Source organism: Silene latifolia, chromosome 4 (genome assembly GCF_048544455.1).
Source record: "Silene latifolia isolate original U9 population chromosome 4, ASM4854445v1, whole genome shotgun sequence".
Taxonomy (NCBI): domain Eukaryota; kingdom Viridiplantae; phylum Streptophyta; class Magnoliopsida; order Caryophyllales; family Caryophyllaceae; genus Silene; species Silene latifolia.
The window spans coordinates 12,519,873-12,543,750 of record NC_133529.1 but is presented as its reverse complement, the minus strand read 5'-3'; the positions used below and the strand labels follow the sequence as shown (position 1 = coordinate 12,543,750).

Here is a 23,878-nt window from a genome sequence, read left to right as displayed (position 1 = left end):
ATTTGGACCATTCAATCCTTTTTACTAAGGTATGTTGGCTTACTTTTACTCTAAATACCGCAGGATTTGGACGGACTTGGCAGCCACCTGACCCTTAACGACCCTTCGAAAGGATTTGGGCTCGCCGAGCTAGGGGAGAACGACTTTGAAGTGGCCCGAGTGCGGCAAGGTGTCACGGTCCGATACTTTTGCAATACTCATGTTGAAAGAAAGCAATAATCATATATAAACAAGCTTAGCTTAAAGATACAAAGCGGTTTTCTTCAATTAGCACTCGCTAATAAAAAGGCTTATTTAATAGCTCAACTATTGTAACAGGAAACATGAAACGCGAATAACGATATGTTTTCCAAATGCAAAATAAACCCAAAATCATAACCCAAAATCCATCTTTAAGAATGATGGTAATCTTAGCTTAGAGTATGATCTTTACAAATACTAAAAACAGAAAAAATAAAGTACGGAAATATAAAATCTACGGGTTCCAAGTATGCAGACCATCAGTCCATCACCCAAGCCTAGGCTAAGTAGCAAGTCCGGCGGTACAAAAAAGACGACCCATAAGCCGAGACAGGTTGGGACGACCCACTTAATAATTGTCCAGCTTTACTAAGTTCTGATAGGATCCAGTGCATTATTGCTGATATAATCGCACCCAACTACTGCTCCTATATAACTGTAGCATAACCTAGACAAAACCAATACATCCCATTTCAACTCTTATTTCCTCAAAACAAAAAAAAAAAGTTATGGCAAACGTAGAACAAACCCAAAAAGCTCACGTATTAGTAGTACCATATCCAGCACAAGGCCATATTAATCCCATGCTACAATTCTCCAAACGTTTAGCCTCTAAAGGCATTAAAACTACCTTATCACCAACCATTTACCTTGCGAAATCAATGCACTCCAACACCATTCCAACACACTACGGTCCACCAATCCAAATCCGACCCATTTCCGACGGATACGACGAAGGCGGGTTTGGCCAAGCCGAGTCTACTGGAGTTTACTTAGACAGTCTTAGAGACTCTGGGTCTAGGACCTTAGCTGAGCTCATTAGTAAGCTTAATGAGGAAGGGGACCCGGTCCAAGCTGTTATTTATGACGGGTTTACGAGTTGGGCTTTGGATGTGGCTAAACGAGCCGGGTTAGTAACGGCTATATTTTTTACTCAGTCTTGTTCTATTAATAGTGTGTATTATCATGTTCAAAGAGGGTTGATTCAGTTACCTCTTTCGGGTACTGTGTCGGTTCCTGGAGTACCGGAGCTTCAGCCGTGGGAAGCTCCGTCGTATATGCATAAATACGGGTCATACCCGTATTGGTTTGATGTGATTAAGTCACAATTTGGTAATATTGATCAAGCTGATTGGGTGCTCTGCAATATCTTCTATGAGATGGAGAAAGAGGTAACAAGTACAATAATTAAAACCGTTCTGCACGTCATTTAATGATAATAATAAATTAGACGTAACCGTACTCATAAGTCTACATGAATATTTAGGTAGGTTCACAAATTTTTATTTAAGATATAAGCATCCGTTTTTTAGTTAAAACGGTCTAGTATTACTCATTTAGATAGATGTCGACAAAAACATACGTATCTCTCAAAATCAAATCGTTGATTCTTTGAAAGCTACTACTTTGTCATGTAACCATTAACCATATTAAACTACTCTGTTACAATCAAGAAATAATTACTTTTAATATGGTTCAGATTATTCATGATAATATCACGAGTCACCAGTGTATAAGACCGTCTCATGTACGGAGTAATAATTAAAATTAGGTAAGTGGTTACGAGTTCAGAAAACGAAAATTTTTTGTTTTGCAAACCAATTATCTCGTCAAGGCCTTGAATTTTTAAAAAAAAAAATCACCGCCTTCTGAACTCGTAGCCAGTAGTTAGGGTTAGTCAAAGTTTTTTTAACGAATAAACTTTGACCGACCATAATTCTCGACTACGAGTTAAGACGTCGATGAATTCTTTTTTAAAAACTGAAAACCTCTTAAAGACGCTCAATTGAAAAACTTTATCGTATTCTGAACTTGTAGCCAAAGTTATTGACGGTCAAAGTTTTTTTGCAAGAAAAGAGGGGTACGTTTTAGAAAATGAAAAAGTTGAGGGGTACACGAGAGAATATCCCATCCATTAATTAATTAACGCTTGTGCTTCGAATTTATTATTTTTGAAGGCGGTTGATTGGATGTCGGAACTATGGAAGGTAAGGACAATAGGGCCAACAGTTCCATCATATTACTTAGACAAAAGACTTGAGAATGACAAAGACTACAGCATGCAGCTCATCCAGCCAGACATAGCCTTATGCACAAACTGGCTCGACACGAAGCCAAAAGGGTCAGTCATTTATGTATCCTTCGGTAGCATGGCTGAGTTAACCGATGAACAGTTTGACGAACTGTCACAAGGTTTGCAGGAATGTGGACAGAGTTTCCTGTGGGTTGTTAGACAGTCAGAGCAGAGCAAACTTCCTAAGGACTTTGTTACTAAGACTGGTGATAAGGGTTTGGTTGTGAGTTGGTCGTCGCAGTTGGAAGTGCTGGCACACGTGGCAATCGGGTGTTTTCTGACTCATTGCGGTTTTAACTCGGTTCTGGAAGCGTTGTGCCTTGGTGTGCCTGTGGTTGGGGTGCCACAATGGACTGATCAACCCACTAATGCTAAGTTTGTTGAGGATGTTTGGAAGATTGGTCTTCGTGTGAAGGTCGATGAAGAGGGGATTGCTAGGAAGGAAGAAGTAGTCGAATGTATACGAGAAGTGATGGAGGGAGAGAAGAGTGTCGAGATTCGAAAGAATGCGGATTTGTGGAAGAAGGTTGCTAGAGAGGCGATTGATGATGGTGGAAGTTCTGATAAGAATATTGATGAATTTGTAGCTTCTTTGGTGTAGTGATGATACTACTAGAATGTTACTTCTGTTCTGGTGAATTCTTTACGTTTTCCACTTTAAAGCCGACAATTAAGAGATTTCCAAATGTTCAAATTAGAAATTACGAAAATTATCCAATAAAACTCTTGTACGCATGTAATACTCTTTTTATATTTATCGCGCTTCCGATTTTGTTTTACATTTGTGAGAAACATAATTAAAGTTTGCAAGGACTAGGGGTATCCACAAAGTCCACTATTATTGATGAATTTGTAGCTTCTTTGGTGTAGTGATGATACTACTCGAACGGATGTTACTTCTGCTCTGGTGAATTCTTTACGTTTTCCAAAAGCTGAAAATTCAGATATTTCCGAATGTTCAAATTAGAAATTACAGGAATTATCCAATAAGACTGTTCAGGTAACAATCTGAAAATTAAGAGCATTCAAAATGTTCAAATTAGAAATTACTATGCAAATTATTCAATAAGACTGTTGTATGCATGTAACAGACTCTTTTTATTTATTGCATCTCCGATATTGTTTTACTCTTACAAGAAACATGACTAGAGTTTGCAAGGACTAAGGGGGTATCCACAAAGTCCACTATTATTAACAAAACTACTTGCATTAAAAGACATGCCACTCTCAAAATGAGGAATTGGTCCAACCAAGAGATTATTAGCAACACTAAACTCCCTCAATCTAGCAAGACTACCAATGGTAGACGGAATTCGTCCCGAAAAACGGTTATGATCAAGCTCTAGGCTATTCAAGTAGGTGAAATTCCCCAAACTCGCCGGAATCTCACCCGAGAAATCGTTTGAAGACAATGAAAGATTAACTATGAAAGGGACCATTGTTGAGATATTAGAAGGAATTGACCCATAAAACTTGTTGTTGGAAAGAATCAACGTTGATAAGCTCTCGCACTTAAAAATGCCACTTGGGAATTCACCCTTTAAGCCTAGGGAGCTAAGATCAATGTTAAGAACTCGGTTTTCGAGTGCGTTCCAGCATTGAATTCCTGCAAATGAGCAGATAAATCCTGGTGTGATTTTCTTGGGGAATTGCCATGATGTTAAGGAGTTGTGAGGGTCTTGAATTGAGGATTTTATGGATTTGAGACATAGTATGTCATTTTCTTGCATAGTAGAGGCATAAACTATATTGCTAATTGTAGTGATTATGATTAATATTGTTATGATAGTTGTCATTGATGCCATTTTAGTAAGATATGTTTGATTTATGCTTGTGAAAGTGCATAGGAGATATGGAAACTTTGGTGTTTAGATGTGGGATAGTTAAGGAGAAATGATAGATTGTGATTTGTGTCCTTCTTTGAATGTTCATTTATTCTTTAGGTCAATGAAATGGAGGTGTATTTTGTTGACCATTTGAAATTTTGAAAGGAAATTGAGATAATATTATCGATATAACAGGTAATATTAACACGTGATATTTTAAGAATTTTTTTAAGTAAATAAATATTCTGTGTTTTTATAATTTGTTTAACTTTAATTAAAATATGTACTTATAATTTACAAATAATAAAAAATATTAGATAAATGTTGAAAAAAATGGAATAGGCTAATTTGTGGAATTTGGAATGTTTGGTTTCCAAATTATTCCGCCCCCTTGACCACTCTACTGGTCTACGCTCATGACTCAACTAGTCAAATGTCAACCCATCCTCAACCAATCACTTTATTCGGATTTGAACCGATTTGCAAAGGGTTCCAAACTAAATTTGAAAAAATGGTTGATCGGGTTGAGAATTAGCGGGCTCAATTTGGGACGCGTTATTTCAGATGTCGCATAAATTTCAAGTGTGTTATTATATAAGGTGCTTTCGAATATAAGTGATATGAGTCGAGACATTTTAATCTTTTAGATCGTGTAATGCATTACTTTGCTTTTCAGATATTGGCTTGATATCCACAAATAGGATTATACATCCAGGTTGTCTGTGATGTCTAACTAAGGTATAAGAATCGAGAACATATATATTTTTTCCAAAATTTAATTCAAAGTTAAAGTTTTTAATGTGTAAATGGATGAGTTCAATACTTTCTAATAAATCTCATATTATTTAACATAAAGCTCGGATACTTTATGACAAACCGTATAACATATACAATACAACTGGTTGTATAATCCATGAATTGCTTGATATCAGTTTCTACAAACAAAAGATCATAAAATATTTTCGTCAAAAATAAAAAATCTTAATATCTCAATGGGTTCTCAAAATTAAAGCCTCACAAAAAATATGAAAAAGAAATTTAACCAATTTTGGCGGTAGAGCATAACGATTAACAACCCATGAAATCCTATCAACTTTCAAACTCTTCATGTCCATGAAAATTTATTATGATCACCATTTTTTCAACCAACTTTACAGATATTTATCAATCAATATAAACCTTCATTTCTCTCTATATTATTTATGTTAATTATACTTAAATTAAATTTATTTTAAAAATGTCACTTCAATTTACTTGTACTAATTCTTTTATTCAACCCCATCAATTTAAATCCCTTAATTCAATTTCTGCTTTTCAATTTAAGGTTCCTGAAATTTCTGGTGTTACTAAGAAAAATAAATCAAATGGGTTTTGTTGCCGATCAAGTGGAGGTCAGGAAGAGGTAATTAAAGCGGTTTTACATTAATATTGTGTACAGCGATCATCATTTAGTTTAATAGAAAAACGCACTTAAAATTAGGTTAAAAAACCTGTATGCATATTCTTACGTAAATCCGCCTTACACAAGAATTTCTGTAAATCCGCCTGCTGAGCAATGAAAATTTTAGTAAAAAGTTTCGATTTTTTTAGTAATTAACCTTATTGCATAAATGTTTGTGCTTAATTATAAATCCTGGTTCCGCTACTGATTCAAATTTCAAAAGGTCTTTGTTTGATGAATTTAACTTGTTTTTTTACTAAGGAATTTGTTGGTATGCAGGACTATTACTTGTTGGATGCTCCTGTTTCTGCTGGTGATGGGTTTTCTTTTAGTGGAGGTGATTAATTTACTTTCCAAGTTTTAATCTTTTCATTTTTTTCATCATGGGTAATTCGGAACAGTACGAGTTTTTAATATTTATAGCTTAAAAGGCCGTGTGGTAATGTTGTTGTAATGCTGTTTTTAGTATAACTGTTACATACCCTTAATGCTCACTTTCGCGCCATGGAATTGTACTCAGATATGTACATATAGGAAAATTGTCAGATGGAAATATGTGTGGTGATCGCTGTTTTTGGGAGCGAGGAGTGTAAGTAGTGTTATCGTCTAGGGACAAGTTATAACTTGTGCAGCAATACTGCAAAAGGAATTGCAGTAGACAGTTTGGAACACTGAGTAATGTAAGATTGTAAGGGCATAGGAAGGACTGTTGTTACTTAAATCCAGCCCTTCTGTTGATTCGGAACATTGATTAAGAGATAAAACTGATATTGCAAATGAATTAGTTGTAACATATACCTTACAGTGAAGCAAATATACCTTTCACAGGAAAGTATGCAGACGGTTCAAGCCCGGCTGATGACTGGTTCAAGCAAGGAAAGATGGTCAGTGTTTTCCCTTTTAATTTCGCACCCTAGAAATCGAGAACTATAGTATCAGGCTTAAAATGTGAGAATGCCATGTTCATTATTCTTGTACCAAAATAAAGCTTTCATACCAACGTACCCAGGTTAAAGCGTGTCTTCCTAGTGGCTCGGGAGAGAAAGCCAAAGATCCCATCTTTGGATTGAAATTTGCCAGCAGCTCACAGGCGTCTGATGATGTTTTCAGGTGAAGTTGTCTCATCAGTTTTAAGTAATTTTCCGTAAAACATATGGCCATGTCTACACAGATTTGGGGTTTTAGTGGCCTAGCCTCATCTTTTACAGGAATTGAAGTGGGAAAAATTGCAGGGTTTACCAATACATATGATTTTGTCCAATAGATGGTTCTGTATCGAAAGTGGGAATGCTGACAAACCTACCGTTATTCTAATTCATGGATTTCCGTCACAGGTAGCTAGCATTCAATCCATCTTCTGTAATTTAATTTTGAAGACATGCCCGCTCTTTTCACTGTCGTGTTTTGCATGATTATTCCTCTGTTATACTTCAGAATGACCTTTACTTAATCATATGCATGCTGCAAACAGGCCTACTCATACCGCAAAGTTATTCCAGTACTATCGAAGGACTATCATGTCATAGCATTTGATTGGTTAGGTAAAATCTTTTTTCTGAATTTAACTAAAAATCTCCGCTCCCATGTCTTTCAACCAACGGAACTTCCAAGTTTCCTTATCTTTATGTCAAGTCTCTGGATATCTCTTCATGTTAGCAATATCAGGACCAATGTTACATTATGCTCCTTGCAGGATTTGGATTTTCAGAGAAGCCCCAGCCTAACTACGGTTTTGACTACACTATGGAAGGTAATTCATCTAGGAGGTTGATTTTTTTTTTTTTTTTTTTTTTTTATCAGAAAATCACTTGCAATGTTCCTTAGATATCTTACGAAGAAATTAGATCCTGAATGTTTCAAGATGAATGTACTTTTGTAGAATACGTTTCATCCTTGAAATCCCTGATTGATGAACTTGTTCCCAATAAGATTTCGCTTGTTGTACAGGTACCAGCTTTAAATAATACTATGAACCTTATTGTACTAGTGATGGCTATAGCAGAAATAACAACGGATAATCTTTTCTGTGCAGGGATATTTTGCTCCTGTCGTCGTGAAATATGCTTCCGATAATCAGGAAAAAATCAATGATCTCATTCTTCTGAATCCACCTGTAAGTTTCTGTAATATTTGCTTAGATTCTACCTTCCAGTGGATTTTGCACTGATCAAAGCTTAATGTTATGGGTTTTCACTGTCCGATAAAATGACAATTTTTGTACTTCTGTTTTACTGAAGATAACAGCTAAACATGCCAACTTACCATCAACACTGTCAATATTCAGTAACTTTCTACTGGGTGAAATATTTTCTCAGGTATAAAATCTAAGACCATTTGCTTGCTGTTCTTCTTTACTATCTGAATTCCAGTTTCTTAGTACATGCCCTATAACAATACGAATCTAATTTATGTATGTGCTGCACGATCAGGATCCGCTTAGGGCAAGTGATAAAGCATTGACAAGCTGTGGGCCATACAAAATGAAGGAAGACGACGCAATGGTGTATAGAAGGCCTTATCTGACATCTGGTTCTTCTGGCTTTGCACTTAATGCAATTAGTAGATCAATGAAAAAGCAATTAAAGGTCAGATTTTCTTTGGATCGCATTGTGTAGGCTGTCAGTACCGATTTATTTTGCTTCGCAAACTCATGCGCTTTTCAAAATTACAGGCTTATGTTGAGGAAACGAGGAATACACTAATGAGTGTAAACTGGAAAGTCAGGACAACTGTTTGCTGGGGACAAAGAGATCGCTGGCTGAACTCTGATGGGGTCGAAGAATTCTGTAAAGCGTCCAATCATAAGTTGGTCGAACTCTCAATGGTAACATCTCTATTACTTCCTGATAATTTGATCGCAGTGCTCTCCATGAAACCTCTTTTGTTCAACCTGATAGTCCCGATGACTCGATGAGTACTTGTCTAGTTCACCTAGAGGCTAGACCTGGTGAATGAGTTATTCGGGTCAGTCATTATGAGCTCGGGTCCGTAAGGGTCAGTTTGGATATGGTCAGATCATTTTTGGTCGTGGCAATTAAGGTTTATATTCAAATTGATTGTTTGACTTGTTTCAGATCATTTGGGTCAGGTCGTTCAGGTTCAGGGTTTACTTCACTGTTTGTTTGTTTTTTCGGGATTTAGGTCGGAATTTCGGTCTGGCCAGTTTTTCGGGTCTAGTTTGAGCCGATGAATAGTAAAATGACATGTTCTTGGCTTTCCAGGCTGGACATCATGTACAGGAAGATAGCGGTGAAGAACTTGGGACAGTTATCGCTGAACTGCTCAGTAAAAGAAGACGCAATTAGATTTTGCATTTTTCGGGCTAGTTACATCTAGCAATTGGAACAAACTGCAAAAATCAGTTCTTGCCTGAACTTTGAGTTGTACTTTAACTACTGTTGACCTGTTATTGAGCACTTTCTTCATGTTTATAAGATACAGCGGTATTTTTCTGCAGAAAAATTGCAGACGAGACTGTAAAATAGCGACAGTGTAATGTTAAAAGTCATCTTGATCTTAACAGATGGTTTTGAAGTGATTTTTTGAAATTCCTTTTTAGTTGAAGAATTGCCCTAAGTTCACTATGTCCCTACTGCAGGATAGTCACTATGTCCATACTGCAGGATAGTTTTACCTGAGACGTGTTCAGTGAATATAAGACATCGAGATGGGGCCATAAATAGGAAAAACGAAAAATCAGGGATGAATGAACAAAATCCTTCTATATTGATAATATATTTTGATTCATTACACAATTACAAGTATGAATGGTATTACAAATTTACAACTTGGCACATTTCATTCACAATTACGGAGTAAAAATGGTACTAGTAATTTTAGATAAAAAAAATTGTTCGAGCAAAATTTGCCAAAAATAGCTCTACTCCTGTGGCAAAGTTACGCCACTTAAAGGAGATGTACCGTTTATCTTGCAGCAGCTATGGAGAACTCAACTGAAGAATGTCATCAGCTGTTCTTCGATGATTGTCGAAATTGGTCTTTCCAACAATCATCATCCTTGACTGCTTTTTTCCATCTATTTTTAAATCTTTCTAGATCTGTTAATGACTGTTTTCGCACCTGCAAGAAACTCGCTTCACTGAGTATCCTACAATCTACAAACGTTCTCTATTTCCAATTTAAAATAGATGACGTAATGTATGTCTTAACAAAACAGTGAGTATTATATGAGACGGTCTCACATATGGGATGATCTCACATGTTTTAACTACAAACAAGAGAAATTTACAGTTTACAATCAATGAAATGTTTAAAGACTTACTTCAGTTCTTGGATCAGGTTTATCGGAGGTTGATGTTCCCTGCAAATGAACATGAATGAATAGGCATATTACTCTCAGTATGTACTCCGTAATAACCATACAAAAATAAAAGGATGTGACGGGTTATAATGCAAGTACCCCTTCCAACGAATTCAGTGAAGAACCCGCTTCTGCTGCCTGATTAGAGGCTTCATCAGTCTGTATGCATCATCGTCATTGTTATTTATTGTTATTATCACTATAATTGGTATGCAGTATGGTTTTGAGTCTGTTACCTTATTCCCAGATGCACCCCCCAAAGTAGGAAGACCATAATGAACGACGTAGTCAGAATCAACAATGCCAATATTTCTTGTTCTATCTCCCTGTACAATGCAAGTTACAGCCACCACACGTCAATATCTTGGAAACTCGCCAATAAAAAGGAAAACATGATATCTTTTTAAAGGAGGTTTGCCTGAGCACAGTAGCCGAGCTGGAAATCCACGCCCCATGCATGAACCAAGTCATTCTGCAATCAAAGTGAATTGATAAGTCATTGAACTAGTTTGTTTACATTGAGTTCTGTATGAGACGGTCTTTTGTACGAAACAGCTTATTGTTTCAAACTGTAATTTTGCGGTGATTAGCACAAACCTGAATCATATACCATGCACAACGCCATGCAGCTCTTGAGAAAACTGGGGCCATCATTTCCACCCACCTGTAACAAATCATTTCATCTCAAGACAAGAAAAAAAAGGTAAGCCTGAAAAAAAATTAGAAGAAATCTGACGAGCATTTTACCCGGTGCAAGGAGGTTCTGAGCTGTTTTCGTCACACTTTTTCCTACCGGGAAGGACCTTGTTAATTCTCCTGCAGTACAGTGAAAACTTTGAAGGTTGCAGATGAGATTAACATGACTAACCCATATATTGAGGTAGTATTTCCGATTTTAGCATTCAGTGGGTTAATGGGAATGACAGTGGGTTAATAGAAAACCTGTGAACCAGTGCTCCAATTTGTCTGGCGGTAAGTTCATGATGAACCTCTGATTTATCTGGATCGAGTGCAGGTTGTGATATCTCTAGCCCTTCTTTCTTGATGACTGATAGATAGCTGCAACAGACCCCACCAACGTCCGAGAGTTAAGATATCTCGACAAGGATTGATATCTGAAGTTATTAAAAAAAATTTGTAGCAAGATATATCACCGTTGTACATTGAAACTTTGAACTCCAAGGTCTTCATCCCAAAGAAAAATGTAGGAGTATTCTGACACAATATCGGGATGTAAAAACCGCTTTGCAAACCACCTGAAGGATAATAGCCAGATAAGTTGACATGTACTTCACAAGACCCAAACATAATATTTCCTCTATGTTACCCAAACTTCGGTACAAGTGCTGGACACATCACACTGCTACGCGGGGCATACAAAATGTTCTAAGCAGACTTTTTCTCTACTTTTGTTACGCGGGCCTGTATTTTTGGATATTTGTACGAGCAGTGCAGGAGTGGCAAAGATCAGGAACAGATTCTAACGACCTTATTTTTAAATGTCTTGTTAGACACGAGTACAGTCCCTAGAGTGGAAGTCAAAGCAACATAGCTTATTCCTACTAATCAGAGAAATTGTTTCAGCTAAACGTCAAAATCGACTCCATTTTTCAAAAATGATAAAGTTGATAATATCTGCTAACAATGACAATAAGTCGGGAAGTATGATAGTCGAAAGAATTAATCAATATGTACCATTTGGTTTGCCTGGAAGCAGCAATGTGTAGAACATGGGAACTCCAATCAAATTCTCCCCAGTCATCCACATTGCCATCATAATGGAAAAGCATCACAACAAAATTGCTTCCTATAAACTGCAGACGAAACAAAATATAATATCTAATTAATATTTATTCAAAGTGCATTCTGTTCACCACCAAATCAATCGAGGCAACCATGAAAACGAATTTCCTCACCTTCTTCACGATGTTGTCGACACTTTCTTTCTGCTTCATGCCGACAGCCATGGCCAATAAGTTCATTGTATTTAGCTTCTACAGAACAAGTAAAGAAGGAAATCATTTCAGAACTCCGATTACACAAAAAATTGAAACTATATATTGCCAGCTTGTCATAAGTGAAAGAGTTGCATATGTAGAAGGCAATTAGTAATAAATACAAAATGCACATGCTTAAATAAAAGGGATTTCTCATTAGTACCCCTAAATTATCGGTTTTTCTCACTCGCCCAAAACTTTCTTAGTGACTTTCATCAACAACAACAACATTACCCCAGTGCCTCAATGGCTCCCGCAAATTGCGGGGTAAGGGGGGGTCGGATGTACACAGCCTTACCCTTGTGTTAGCAACACAAAGAGGCTGTTTCCGAATGACCCAAGATGAAAATTGCGTCGAGGACCTAGGTTGCACGGACACTCCTCATAATCGGTGTTCCCGTGTCGGACACGACACTCGTCGGACACACGTCAAAACGTGTCGGACACCTGTAAAGCCGTGTCTAACTTTCATCTTTTATTTGGGCACGTGTCCGACGCGTGTCCATGGTATTTCTTAGTGACTTTCATCGGTGACCAAAAATTTGTATTCCATTAGTTTTACTAGGTAAAGTGATGTTGGGAAATGGTTAGGAGTATTGGCTAACCTTCTTGGCTGGTGCACCCCACAAAGGTCGCATTTCCAAGTCCGAAGTGCTGGAAACAATGCCCCTAGGAAGTGGCTCGCTTCCAGAGGGTCTGCATTTTTCCTGGAATGAAAAGACTTCAGTATAAGGATATAGTCGAAGTCAAAAAAGCAAACTAACTGGTGACTGAATATTACAAACACATCAAACCATTTTAATGATCACCAACCTCACAATTTTTAGACCTCGTTCCCAGTAGAAAATCCAGCATCCCAAACGCTGATTTTTTCTGCAAGCAGTTAGATTTTCAGTTCTGAGAGCTACAAATTTACGAATTTCCTTTATGTTTGTTATAGCATCAACAGCTACATAAACTGTAAAGTTGGTATTAGTATCAAGCTAACCAGGCTAAGGAAAGAAAGATTTTTTGGAGCAGAAGCGCGTTTCGAAATTCAATGGTGCCAAAAAAATCGTTAATTCTTTAGTTATCTATTGTGAGTGAAAAAAAATGACTGACTAAACAGGATGCACTTCTTTTCATTTTGAAGTAGCACTTGCTCTATGTTGTTGGGTCATCACGAACTTACGTCTCTATGTTGTTACACTTAACATAGGGTAAAGACTACATACACTTGAAACCCTCTCTTCTACCCTGGCATTTGCGGGAGTCCTTGGCATAACGGGGTAGGGTGGTTGATGTAGTTCAGACTTCAGAGTAGAAGCATGTAGACACTCTTAATTTTAGTCCCAAAACATCCCTAGTTCCCTACCATAATACCTGACCAAAGTGACACATTTTTTTCTGAAGAAGCGACATTTAAAGTACCAAATACACGCACCTCCTTGCAATCTGTAACAAAGAATGCACTGCCAATAAATACAGCAACACAGATCAAAGCCAGAGTAGGAAGGGGCCTGCAACAAAGGGGCCGTCGTCTTTTAGCACTTATTGAAGCCAGCTGCTATATGAAATCAGAAAAAATTCCACAAGTCAGGACAACCCCAGAGTTTTTCTAATTGTTAATCATCACTTGGATCAAGAAAGAAACATGTAATTGTAATTGAAGATCATATAAACCTGTTAAAAGAATGACCGTCACCTCCGAATGACTGTTCTCAACATACTACACTCTATCCATCACAATTCACTACTAACCAAACGACACTTCATCAAGAGACTACCTCCATCGTCCTTAGTCCTTACACTCAGTAGGCATCTAACTCTCCACTCAAGGTCTCAAGTAAAACGTCGTACATGACAGTTTCACACTTTCACTCGAGAGAGAGGCACAATAATCTCTTGTTTATCACCGAGCAATTAGATCAACTGGCAAGGGTTTGAGCTAACTGAACTACAGTCCAACGGTCTTGAATTCAATTTCCTCATAATAGAGCAATGTTAAACCCCAATGGTAGAGCTTTGCCGCACTTGTTATACACTTATACATCTCGATCATACAAACCAAAAAGAAAAGAAAAACATATGATTTGATCTCCCAACACCCTCCATCTGCTAAAACTTTGTATTCTAAGAGTTTGGGACAACATATACCTTTCTCATCTTCTGCATTACCAACAACACCGACACCAACATTACTTTAGTGCCTCAAGGGGTCCTGTAAATTGCGAGGTAAGGGGAGGTCGGATTTATGCAGCATGTCTAGTTTTCTCATCTTTTTCATTACCAATGACAAGAAAATGGTAAAAGTGAAAATACAATTCTAGCAACATTCACAAATCTATCAAATCCTGAAGCTTAAACAATATATGACAGAAAGTCAGAAACAACACACAATGTATATGATATAATTATATGCCACACATAAACAATTAAACACAAATAACCATACTACAGGCCTGCAGCAGGAATACAGACAAAACAGCTAAAAGGGTATACAGAAATGACAAATTTCTAGCAATTTACCAACTCAAAACTAACTAATCAACCAATGATCATAACTACTTTAACCAAAAAAAAATCAACAAGGGAAAAAATATTATTCCCTCCGTCCCGGTCATTTGTTGTCCTTTGGTTTTGGCACAAAGACCAAGGAAAGAGGAGAGGGCCAATAGCTAAATGACAAGTGGAACAAATTGAGTGTGAATGATCAAATTACTCATCAAGTTCATTCTTAAAATAGAAAGGACAACAAATGACTGAGACACCCCAAAATGGAAAAGGACAACAAATGACCGGGACAGAGGGAGTATTTAATAATAAAGGGATACTTACAAATTTGGAAAGCTTCATTTTTCATGAAAATGAAGGAAAGTGTGGTAATTTGTGTAAGACAGATATGTCCGTCATAAACGAGAATTTGGTAAGATAAACAAAGGAGGGAACTTTATAGTTTATACTGCAGTTTATAGTGGGAGAATGAAGAGGGTATGGAGGGAGTGCAGAAAAGCCAGAAAGTTAGGTTCTTTAGCATAAATAAAGGTATGCTCCACAAGATTAAGCATTAATGTGGAGGCAGAACAGCAAGGTTGATATACACATTATTCAAAAGTAACACAAATTATAGAATAAGACGGTTTTACCAATAATTATATTACAAGAGGGGTAAGTAAAGGTAATGAATTAATGACTAATGATGCATCGTGAAGCGTACTCATTGGGTTGAAAAAGTGTGGCACCACCATTAGCGTTAAGCAGGGACAAAGTGTCATCAATGTGCATTTCATGGTCAAAAAGATATGGGATGACATGGGGACACACTTGATTTGTACACAACTTTTGATTCTATGGTTATTCCCTATTTCTGCGTTCTTTCCAATTTTTTTTTTTTTTTTTTTTTTTTTATAATGTAAGAAAATTAGATTGATTTTTTTTTTTGGTAGGACAAATTTACCTCATTTTTTCGAATGAATGAAGTAAATTAAAGCTACCGGCTTTCAAAGTATCTCAAAAGAGTTGGACATGAATGTCCAATAGAAGTAATGTCCAATAGAAGTCCTAAAATCAGCAGCCTTATTAACTTCACGAAAACAATGTTTAATTATCACTTATCGAAAAAATGAAGTTTAATTTCACATCCTTAATGTTAAAGGTGGCTATAGACTGAGTTCGGCTAGGTCGACTCGAAAGTGAATTAAGAGTTAGGCCCTGTTTAACATGCCTTTTCGGATACCTATTTTGACTAAAGTAATTTTTTTGTCAAAACATTCAAGTAGCTTATATGTTTGGTAAGTAGTTTATTTTACCAAATAAGCTACCTAAAATGAAATGCTACCTAGAGTAGGGTAGCATTTTAGATTTCAGGTACCCGATTCTAGGTTATATTCACTTTTTACCCTTTTAATCTACGGAGTATAATATAGTAATTAGTAAATAACTATTATATCATTTTACGTCATTTCACCTAAATAAGCTACATTTTCAGTTAGTTTGTTATATCGTTTTTTATATAAACAGTCAGCTTATCAACTCCTAGTTTTCGGGTACCTTTTTAGGTTTCAGTTAGCTTTTCAGTTTTCAGGTATCTTTTCAGATTTTAGGTACCTTCTCAACTCGTTTTACCAAACAGAACCTTAGGCCATTTGACCTTAAGTGGGGTCGTGGGAGTATGTGACTAGGTTCTTATATCTGAGCTTGACCTAGTTGGCTTGGCTCGTGGTTGGTTTTAGCTAAGGACCACTTAGGCCCTGTTCTTTCCAACTTAACTTCGGCTCATTTTAATTTAACTCAGTTCTTTTCAGTTCAATTTCATTCAGTTTAATTTAGCTCATTTTAGTTCATTCTTTCACAAATTAACTTTTATTTCTTTTTTTCAGCTTCATTCAGTTCAGCTCGGCTCTATTCAATTCACTTCAGCTCAACACAAAACAGTTAAATTCAGCTTCTATCAGCCGAAAAGAACATGACCTTATTATTTTAGACTTTTTGTCAGGCTAGAGACGACTGGTCGAGTTGGGGAGATTCAACCCCAACCTGACCTGACCTAATCCCCGGGACGGTTATGGCGGTGGTGATCCAATTTGTGGGCCGAACAGCTAAAAATGGAGGAAAAAATTGCTGGGGCAATGTTGTCAACTGTTGAATTTCAACCCAACCCAACATTAGTAGGTCTTATCTATCAGCCCATAGGCGTGATTTTCCAGTCCAGGCCCAATGTCTAAGGAGGTTTAGCCAAGAGACGGACCACTTAACGTCTTAACTGAAGCATTACTATTCGGGATTTCAAGACCATAACTCCGTATTTTTTTTTAGAGAAAGGCCATGTTCTTTTGGACTAAAATTGTCTGAACTGAACTGAACTGAACTTAATAGAGCTGAACTGAACTTAATGGAGCTGAACTGAACTTATCTGAACTGAACTGAAATAATAATAAAAACATTATATTAATAATAATAATAATAATAAATATTATAATAAAAATAATACCAATAATAATAATAATAATAATTATTATTATTATTATTATTATTATTATTATTATATTAATCATTAATAATAATATATTAATATAATCTAATAATAATAATAATATATTAGTATTATTGTTCCGGGTGTAATTCCAGAGCAGTTATTTGTTACCACCCGTGCTTGTAGAATGACGTCTTTGATTGAATCCTCCTTTCGGTCTCCTGAAACAGTGAACAAACTGAGGGCTCGGCTTTGGACCGAGCGAACTCACTCCGACGCTCAAGTCGGAAACTTAGAGAGATAAGTTGTTATTTTGAAGTATATATTGTAGAGAGATAAGGAAGATATTACCAGATGAATAGTGATTCTTAGGTTAAATTGTGGATCCTTTCTGCAATGAGAGTTGAGGAGTATTTATAGACTTTCACCTTTTGTCACGTAGTGGCCAAGTTGCTGAGTGGCTAGCGGTGGAAAGATCGATCTACCCTCGGCCGAGGACCCATGGCAGCGGCCCGCGGGCCCCGTTGACTCGCCGAGGGGTCTTGGATATGAGTTCGCGGATGTGTGCCCCGGGCCTGCTAGTTGCCCCCTGGCCGGGACCCAAGAGACAGCCGACAGCCAAGGCTTCGGTTAGGTTGTCTAAGTCGTTGACTTGCTTGTGGATATCTTTGACCTTGCTCAATATGTTGACTTGGTCAGCGGGTGCAGAATATGCCCCATCAATTTGCCCCCAGCGTAGTCTATGCCGTGGTATGGGCTCCGATGTATGTTGAGCGTATATTCTGCGCAAGACAAAATTTTTCCGCCTTACCGCTTCTTCTTCTACCTCGGCGTGGCTCTGCTTAGGCCGTACCGTATCCCCCCTCCACATGGATGTGTAAAGGGCATCCGATGTGGAAAAGAAAGTGACGCTAGCCGAGACCTGGGTTGAGAGTGTCGGTTGTTTTTGATTGCCCCCAGCCGGTGCTTCCTAGCTTGGTTGATCATGTGGCCGGCGGAGAACAGATACTTTAGGATTTTGTTGAGGAAGATGAATAGGCAGAGAGACGTGAAGGAGCGTGTTGAAGACGCTTGGTCACTGTTGCATTGATTGACGTTCAACTGTTGCAACGATTGACATTCCGTGGTTGCATGCGACACACGTGTCCGTGCATTGATTGGTGACGTTTCATAAGGTCGTGCCCTGATTGGTCCTTCTTCATGGGCTTTTCCCTATAAATAGGGCAGTTAGTCCCTGAAATTGGCCACCAATTTCATTTTCTCTAAAATTTTCTTCTCTCTAAACTTTCAAGGGCTTCTCTCTTCTAATCTTCAGAGTCGTTGCTTCGACTAGTGCTTTTCTTCAAGGTAAACACACAAATTTTCTCAACTTTTTAACTTGTAAGTTTTGTTGTAAACATGTCTTCTGCTGATGCCGGACCTAGTAAACCTGCGTCGGGGGGTTCCCCGTCGCGTCTTGATGAGGAAGAGATACTAGACGCCATCCCGATAAGGTCCGGGGGCCCTAGGTCTCCTTCTCCCGAAGTCGATCCAAAGGCTTTGGAGGGTTGGGAGGATGATGATGATGTTGACGATGATGGTGATGACGCTGAAAGGGCTCGTCCTAATGAGGGGAGGGAGTACGTCATGGATCGCGGCGACCCTTGTAAGGTCGGTCCTGACCGTACTTGGACCCATAAGTTCGCCAGTTGTTCCGGCGAGACATTTTTCGAGGGCCATTTCTACTTTGGCCGGGGATACAAAATTGTTATCCCTGAGGAGGGTCAGGCCGTCTGTTGCCCTCCACCGGGTTGCACCGGCGTATACATCCGGCACTTAGAGTACGGGCTCCGGTTTCCGTTGAATGAACATGTTATGGCCATCATTAGAGCCATGAACGTCGCTGTGGCCCAATTGCACCCGTTGGCTATTAGGACCATAGTCGGCTTTGTCTGGCTCTGCCTCTTCAAGGGGGAAGTCCCAACGGTTAATTTGTTCCGCCGGCTACACCACCTTCGGCCGTCGTTTGCTGGTCGCGTCGGATGGTACAGCGTGCAAATGGAGCCGGGTTACGTCTCCGTTGATAAGCTTTCTTCCTGCAAAGACTGGAAAGATCGGTGGGTGTACGTTGAGGTGCCGGATGATTATCCGCTACCCCGGTCCTTCCAGCACCAAGTTAATTTGCGGTGCGAGACTAAGGCGGAGCATGACAGATGGGTCACCCGGAAGAAGCTTAAGATGGACGTCAGCAAGGTCCCTCTTAATGCGAATGAGAAGTTGGCGATGAGGCTTTTTGAGGCGGACAAGAGTGGGGTGCCGAAAAGATGGATTCCCCCAACGCAGATCATTCTTCAGGATGAGCTGCTCTGCCATGTCGGCCTCATACCGGCCCTAGCACAGGGTGAGTGGGGTCGGTGTGAGGCCCATCTCGGCTATCAATGTTTCTGTTTCTTGAATTTTGATTTACTTCTTCTACTTAACTCTTGCTTTGCTTCCTTTGCAGACCACTTTGGGCCGGACCTGTCTGAGGATATCCTCCGGAGAATGGGGCTGCACAAGGATAAGACCGTTGCTGATTTGCATCCTAAGGCTCTGGCCCGTGATCGTAGGACGTCGCCGAATGATCTCATGGATCAGCAGCTGAAAGGCTTGAATGTGGAGGCGGCCCAGGCGAAGGTTGCTAGTAACATGCCACGCCGAACGCGGAAAACAAAGTCCTCGGCGGCGACGGCGTCGACATCAGCTCCACCTCCCATTCCTTCAGTCCAGAAGGAGACGGTGGTGATCGTTGACATTACCAATGGGGGGGACTCCGATTCGGAGGGGTCTCCCTTTGTCCGTAAAAGGAAAGAGCCTGCCCCTGCCGCTAATGCCTCTGCTGCTACTGCTGCCGGCAAGGAAATGCTTCCTCCGCCCAAGAAGGCCAGGCATGGTATAGATCTATCCTGTGGCTCAGACTTGGCCGGTTCATTAGGCGTTCCTGATGACAGGCTCTCCGGTATGTCTATGTATGTTGACACGGATGCTTTAATTGAATTTTTTGTAGATCAACCGCTGCCGTCAACCGGCCACACTATTGAACGGCGCGCCGAGAAGAAAACTGCGAAGGCAAGTGGTCAAGATGCCACCGTTGCCACCTCCTTCCCGAAGCCTACCCCCCTCCAGATTAAGTCGGAGGGCCTAAGTTTGGTCAGGTTGCTGTCGAAGTGGGTTGATACGGCCGGTGCTCTTATTGTGGAGCAAGAGAAGACCATGGCTGAAGCTGCCCCACAACTCGAGCGGCTAAGGCTCGAACTCGACGCTGCGAACAAGAAAACCGAGAGGGCCAAGGCTGAGGCTGAGGAGGCAGTCCGTGCTGAGAGAAAACTCAGGGAGGACGCTGAAAAGGAGGTCCTTGCTGAGAGAGCCAAGGCCGAGGTCGCGCGGCTGAAGCCGCTAAGGCTGGAGGGCGTGACCTCGTTCGAAGCACGCCGACCTTTACCGTACGCAGAGGGACGAATGGAGGGGCATGTTTCAGACCCAGGGGAAGGTGGTTCGGAACAAGGATGCTATCATCACCCAAAGGGAGGAGGACATTGAGACGCTCCAAACCGTTATCCTCCCCAACATGTGCGCTCAATACCGGGACCTGGCCGAAGAAGCTGCCAGGGAAGTAATTGGGGAGCTCTTCCCCCTTGATGGCTCCTTTCCGTGGGACAAATTTGACGAGCTGTTTGACGACAAGCTCGAAGCTAAAGAGAAAGCCGCGGAGGAGAAAGCCAAGGAGGAGGTAAGGGTGAAGAAAGAGGAGGAGGTGGCCGCGGAGAAGGCAGCTCTTGCTGAGAAGACTAGGGCGGCCAAGGAGGAAGCCGAGAGGATGAAGCGGGAAATTTCTTCCGAGGCCGAGGTCCGCTAGGGAAGCTGAGGCTGAGGCTGCTGAAGCTGAGGCTGCCAAGACAGCTTCTGGGTCGTCCATGAAAGATGGCGCTGCTAATGCTGCTGATGGCAAGAAGCAACAGGCATAGGGAGACGGGCGGTCGTCACCAGGTTCACCCGGCGTCTCGGATAGCTTCAGCTGTTCGGGGGCCAATTATTAAGCCTTGCCTCCCTGCCATTTTTTTTGCGCTTCAACTGACATGTCTGTAACCTTTTGCTTTTCTTTTCCTTGTATTTTGTACAACTTTGGTAGGTTGTGGTTTGGCTTATCCTTATGAGGACGGCCGTCGTCTGTATTCTCCTTACTTGTAACCTGTTATCACTTTTAATAAGAGTTTGCTTATTTTGCCTCTGGCTTGGCCGAGGTCTTTTCTTGTCTTCGTCTGAGTTGTCTTCTTACGTTATTAATTGAGCGCTTCTTTTGTTTCCGCCTCGGCCTGGCCGAGGCAGTCTAGAGTGCGTATCTCAACTGTTTAACGTTTCTAAGGCATGTTGATCGCTTTCGCGAGTATCAACTGCGCTGGTAGTGACTGCCGTGACGTCTACCTCTTGGAGTGACTGCTGCGGCGTCTATTTCTTGATAGTGACTGTCGTGGCGTCCGCTTCTTGATAGTGACTATGGGGGGGGGGGGGGGAAATGAACACTTTGATGGAAAACTTGGGCGATTCTTCATTAGATATAAACATGCGTCGGGGTGGCCACAGTTGTCTTGGGCACCTCCGGCGCTATACAAAGTTTTTCCCGAGATTGTCAGTGTCCTAATGGCCCAACAAAGGCTCCCCCTCCATGTCTGTCAGCCGGTGTGTACCCAGCCTTATTTCTTCAACCACTTTGTAGGGACCTTCCCAGTTAGCCGTCAGTTGCATCCATGAGGTCGCCCTCCTGTTGTAAGGATGGGCTTTTCCCCTTCGCCGACTTCTTTGCCACTTTGAGGGATTGCATGTTGCATCCTCTGGCAGATATCTGGATGTTGACCACCTCGTCCTTCTCGTCCTTGGAGACGAGCTTATGCGCTTCCCCCCGGTCCGAGACATACATCAGTGTCAGGGCCCGGATGGACATCACTGCGTCGGCCTCGCTCAGAGTGACTCGGCCTATGAGAACGTTGTAGGCGGACGAGCCGTCAATGACCACGAACTCAGACATGACATTCTTGGCCGCACTTCTCTCGCCGAACCTCACTGGTAGCCTGATTGACCCAAGGGGTACCAGGCCGGCCCCAGAAAAGTTGTACACCGGGTTAGTGCAGGGGCTCAAGTCTTCAACCTTCAAACCGAGGCCGAGAAAGCACTCTCTGAACATGATGTTCGTGTAGGCGCCTGTGTCAATCAGGCACCTCTTGACCAGGTGGTTGGATATGTCCAAGTGGACTACGAGTGGGTCGCTGTGAGGGGCGATGACTCCCTCGTAGTTCTTCTTCCCAATAGTCATGTCGGGGATTTTGGAAGCGGGAGTCGCTGTGTTGGGCACAAAGTTGATGACCTGATATAGTTCATTCAGATGTCGTTTGTGCCCATGAGCGGACCCACCGTTCTCGTTGCCCCCGATGACAACATGGATCACTCCTATCCGTTCAAAGACGGATTTCTTATTCGGGCCGCCGGCATCAGTCTTTTGGCCTTTGGCGACATACTTGCCGAGGCTCCCCTTTCGGATCAGATCTTCGATGACATTCTTCAGATGCCGACAGTTGTCAGTAAGGTGACCGGTGTGGCCGTGGTACTCACAGTACTGGCTCGTGTCACCGTCCCCCTTCGGCTTGGGGGGCCTTTCCCACTTCTGGCCCTCGTTCTTGCTCAGGGCGAAGACTTCGGCGGCAGATACGACCAGGGGGTGTGATCATTGTACCGCTTCTGGTAGTACGTTCCCGAACTCCCCCCGGCGCCCGCCGAGCTCTGTTTCCTGGCGGACCTGTCAGACTGTGACCTATTATTGTCACGACGTCTTTCATCCGGGTTATCCTCCCGGTGGCTCTTCTTCTCTGAGTGCCCAGCCTCGATGTGGCCTACCCAGGTCTTGTGACAGTCTTCCACCTTGATGGCCTGGTCGGCCATCTTCCTAGCGGCGTCTAAGCCCAGGCCTCCGCACTTGATGAGCTCGTTTTTTAAGTCTCCCCTTGGGAGGCCTTTCATCGCGCGAAGGCCGCTAGTTCGGGTTCGACTCTCGAATCTGCTGAACCTTGGCATCGAACCTCTTCACATAGCTTCGTAGAGACTCGCCCCCTCCTGTCGATGTCGGAGATCCGATGTCTCCACGGCCCTCCTCTTATTGCAAGAGTATCTTGGGCTAAAAGGCGTCCCTTAGGTCGGCGTAACGATGAAGAGATCAGCCATCGGGCAACCCCTTGTACCAACTCTGAGCCATCCCATGCAAGGTCGTTGGGAAGACTCGGCACCAGACTTCAGCGGGTGCAGAATATGCCCCATCAATTATAAATGATAACATTATTAATAATAATATAATATATTAATAATAATAACTAAAAAATAAATAATAATATAATAATAATAGGTCTAATATAATAACTTATTAACATAATAATATTAAATATAATAATAATAATAATAATAATAATAATAATAATAAATATGTGATTAATAGTATTAATAATAATGAGTATATTAATAAAATAATAAATATAAAATAATAACTTATTAATATAATAATATTAAATATAATAATAATAATTTATGAATAATATTAATAATAATGAATATAAATATAAATATAAATATAAATATAAATATAATAATATAATAATAATAATAATAATAATAATAATAATAATAATAATAATAATAATAATAATAATAATAATAACAACAACAATAGTAAATACATTAATATAAAAATATAATAATGATATCAATAAGAATAATAATAGTAATAGTAATGTTGAAATAAACTAATATGAATCAATCAATCAATCGAATCAACTCGAAATTTGAGTGAATCGAATCGAATGGAGCTAAACTGAACTTATTAGAACTGAAATTAAGTCCAAAAGAATAGGGTCAAAGTCTCATGTAAAACCCTTTTTCATGTAAAATCATAAAACTAGGGATATTATACGTTGTACTCTCGTGTTTTTTGAGTTTCTATGTTGTACCCCCTACATTTTTGAAATTTTATG

The 23,878-nt window shown here is 40.3% G+C and overlaps 4 protein-coding genes across 8 annotated transcripts; 2 read left to right on the top strand and 2 right to left on the bottom strand.

Annotated features, from left to right (window-relative positions):
* Positions 1-687: 687 nt before the first annotated feature.
* Positions 688-3,093, top strand: LOC141652978 (UDP-glycosyltransferase 74G1-like). The gene is made up of 2 exons (XM_074460609.1): positions 688-1,412; positions 2,199-3,093. Exons 1-2 carry the CDS (start codon positions 750-752, stop codon positions 2,913-2,915), a joined length of 1,380 nt encoding a protein of 459 aa, XP_074316710.1. The 5' UTR covers positions 688-749; the 3' UTR covers positions 2,916-3,093.
* A 114-nt stretch (positions 3,094-3,207) lies between these two features.
* On the bottom strand, positions 3,208-4,119 carry LOC141651075 (probably inactive leucine-rich repeat receptor-like protein kinase At5g48380). The gene is made up of 2 exons (XM_074458800.1): positions 3,533-4,119; positions 3,208-3,322 (listed from the first exon to the last, which is right to left on the bottom strand). The coding sequence occupies exons 1-2, from the start codon at positions 4,117-4,119 to the stop codon at positions 3,208-3,210; spliced, it is 702 nt and encodes a 233-aa protein (XP_074314901.1).
* A 1,119-nt stretch (positions 4,120-5,238) lies between these two features.
* On the top strand, positions 5,239-9,101 carry LOC141652972 (uncharacterized). The gene is made up of 13 exons (XM_074460603.1): positions 5,239-5,542; positions 5,861-5,918; positions 6,410-6,465; positions 6,591-6,691; positions 6,846-6,915; positions 7,053-7,122; positions 7,275-7,331; positions 7,461-7,528; positions 7,614-7,694; positions 7,819-7,896; positions 8,011-8,166; positions 8,253-8,405; positions 8,803-9,101. Exons 1-13 carry the CDS (start codon positions 5,378-5,380, stop codon positions 8,884-8,886), a joined length of 1,197 nt encoding a protein of 398 aa, XP_074316704.1. The 5' UTR covers positions 5,239-5,377; the 3' UTR covers positions 8,887-9,101.
* Positions 9,102-9,284: 183 nt separating this feature from the next.
* On the bottom strand, positions 9,285-15,048 carry LOC141652971 (uncharacterized). 5 transcript variants are annotated; one of them, XM_074460602.1, is made up of 16 exons: positions 14,717-14,882; positions 13,562-14,099; positions 13,323-13,445; positions 12,713-12,772; positions 12,505-12,606; positions 11,819-11,896; positions 11,598-11,716; positions 11,057-11,158; positions 10,845-10,961; positions 10,650-10,718; positions 10,500-10,566; positions 10,321-10,374; positions 10,139-10,228; positions 10,002-10,061; positions 9,864-9,902; positions 9,285-9,661 (listed from the first exon to the last, which is right to left on the bottom strand). In XM_074460602.1, exons 4-16 carry the CDS (start codon positions 12,752-12,754, stop codon positions 9,548-9,550), a joined length of 1,053 nt encoding a protein of 350 aa, XP_074316703.1. In that variant the 5' UTR covers positions 12,755-12,772; positions 13,323-13,445; positions 13,562-14,099; positions 14,717-14,882; the 3' UTR covers positions 9,285-9,547. The 5 variants fall into 5 exon arrangements, with proteins under 5 accessions (XP_074316703.1, XP_074316699.1, XP_074316700.1 ...); XM_074460598.1 differs by having other exon boundaries at positions 14,036-14,099; positions 14,717-14,805; XM_074460599.1 differs by having other exon boundaries at positions 13,323-13,442; positions 14,036-14,099; positions 14,717-14,805.
* Between the last annotated feature and the right edge of the window lie 8,830 nt (positions 15,049-23,878).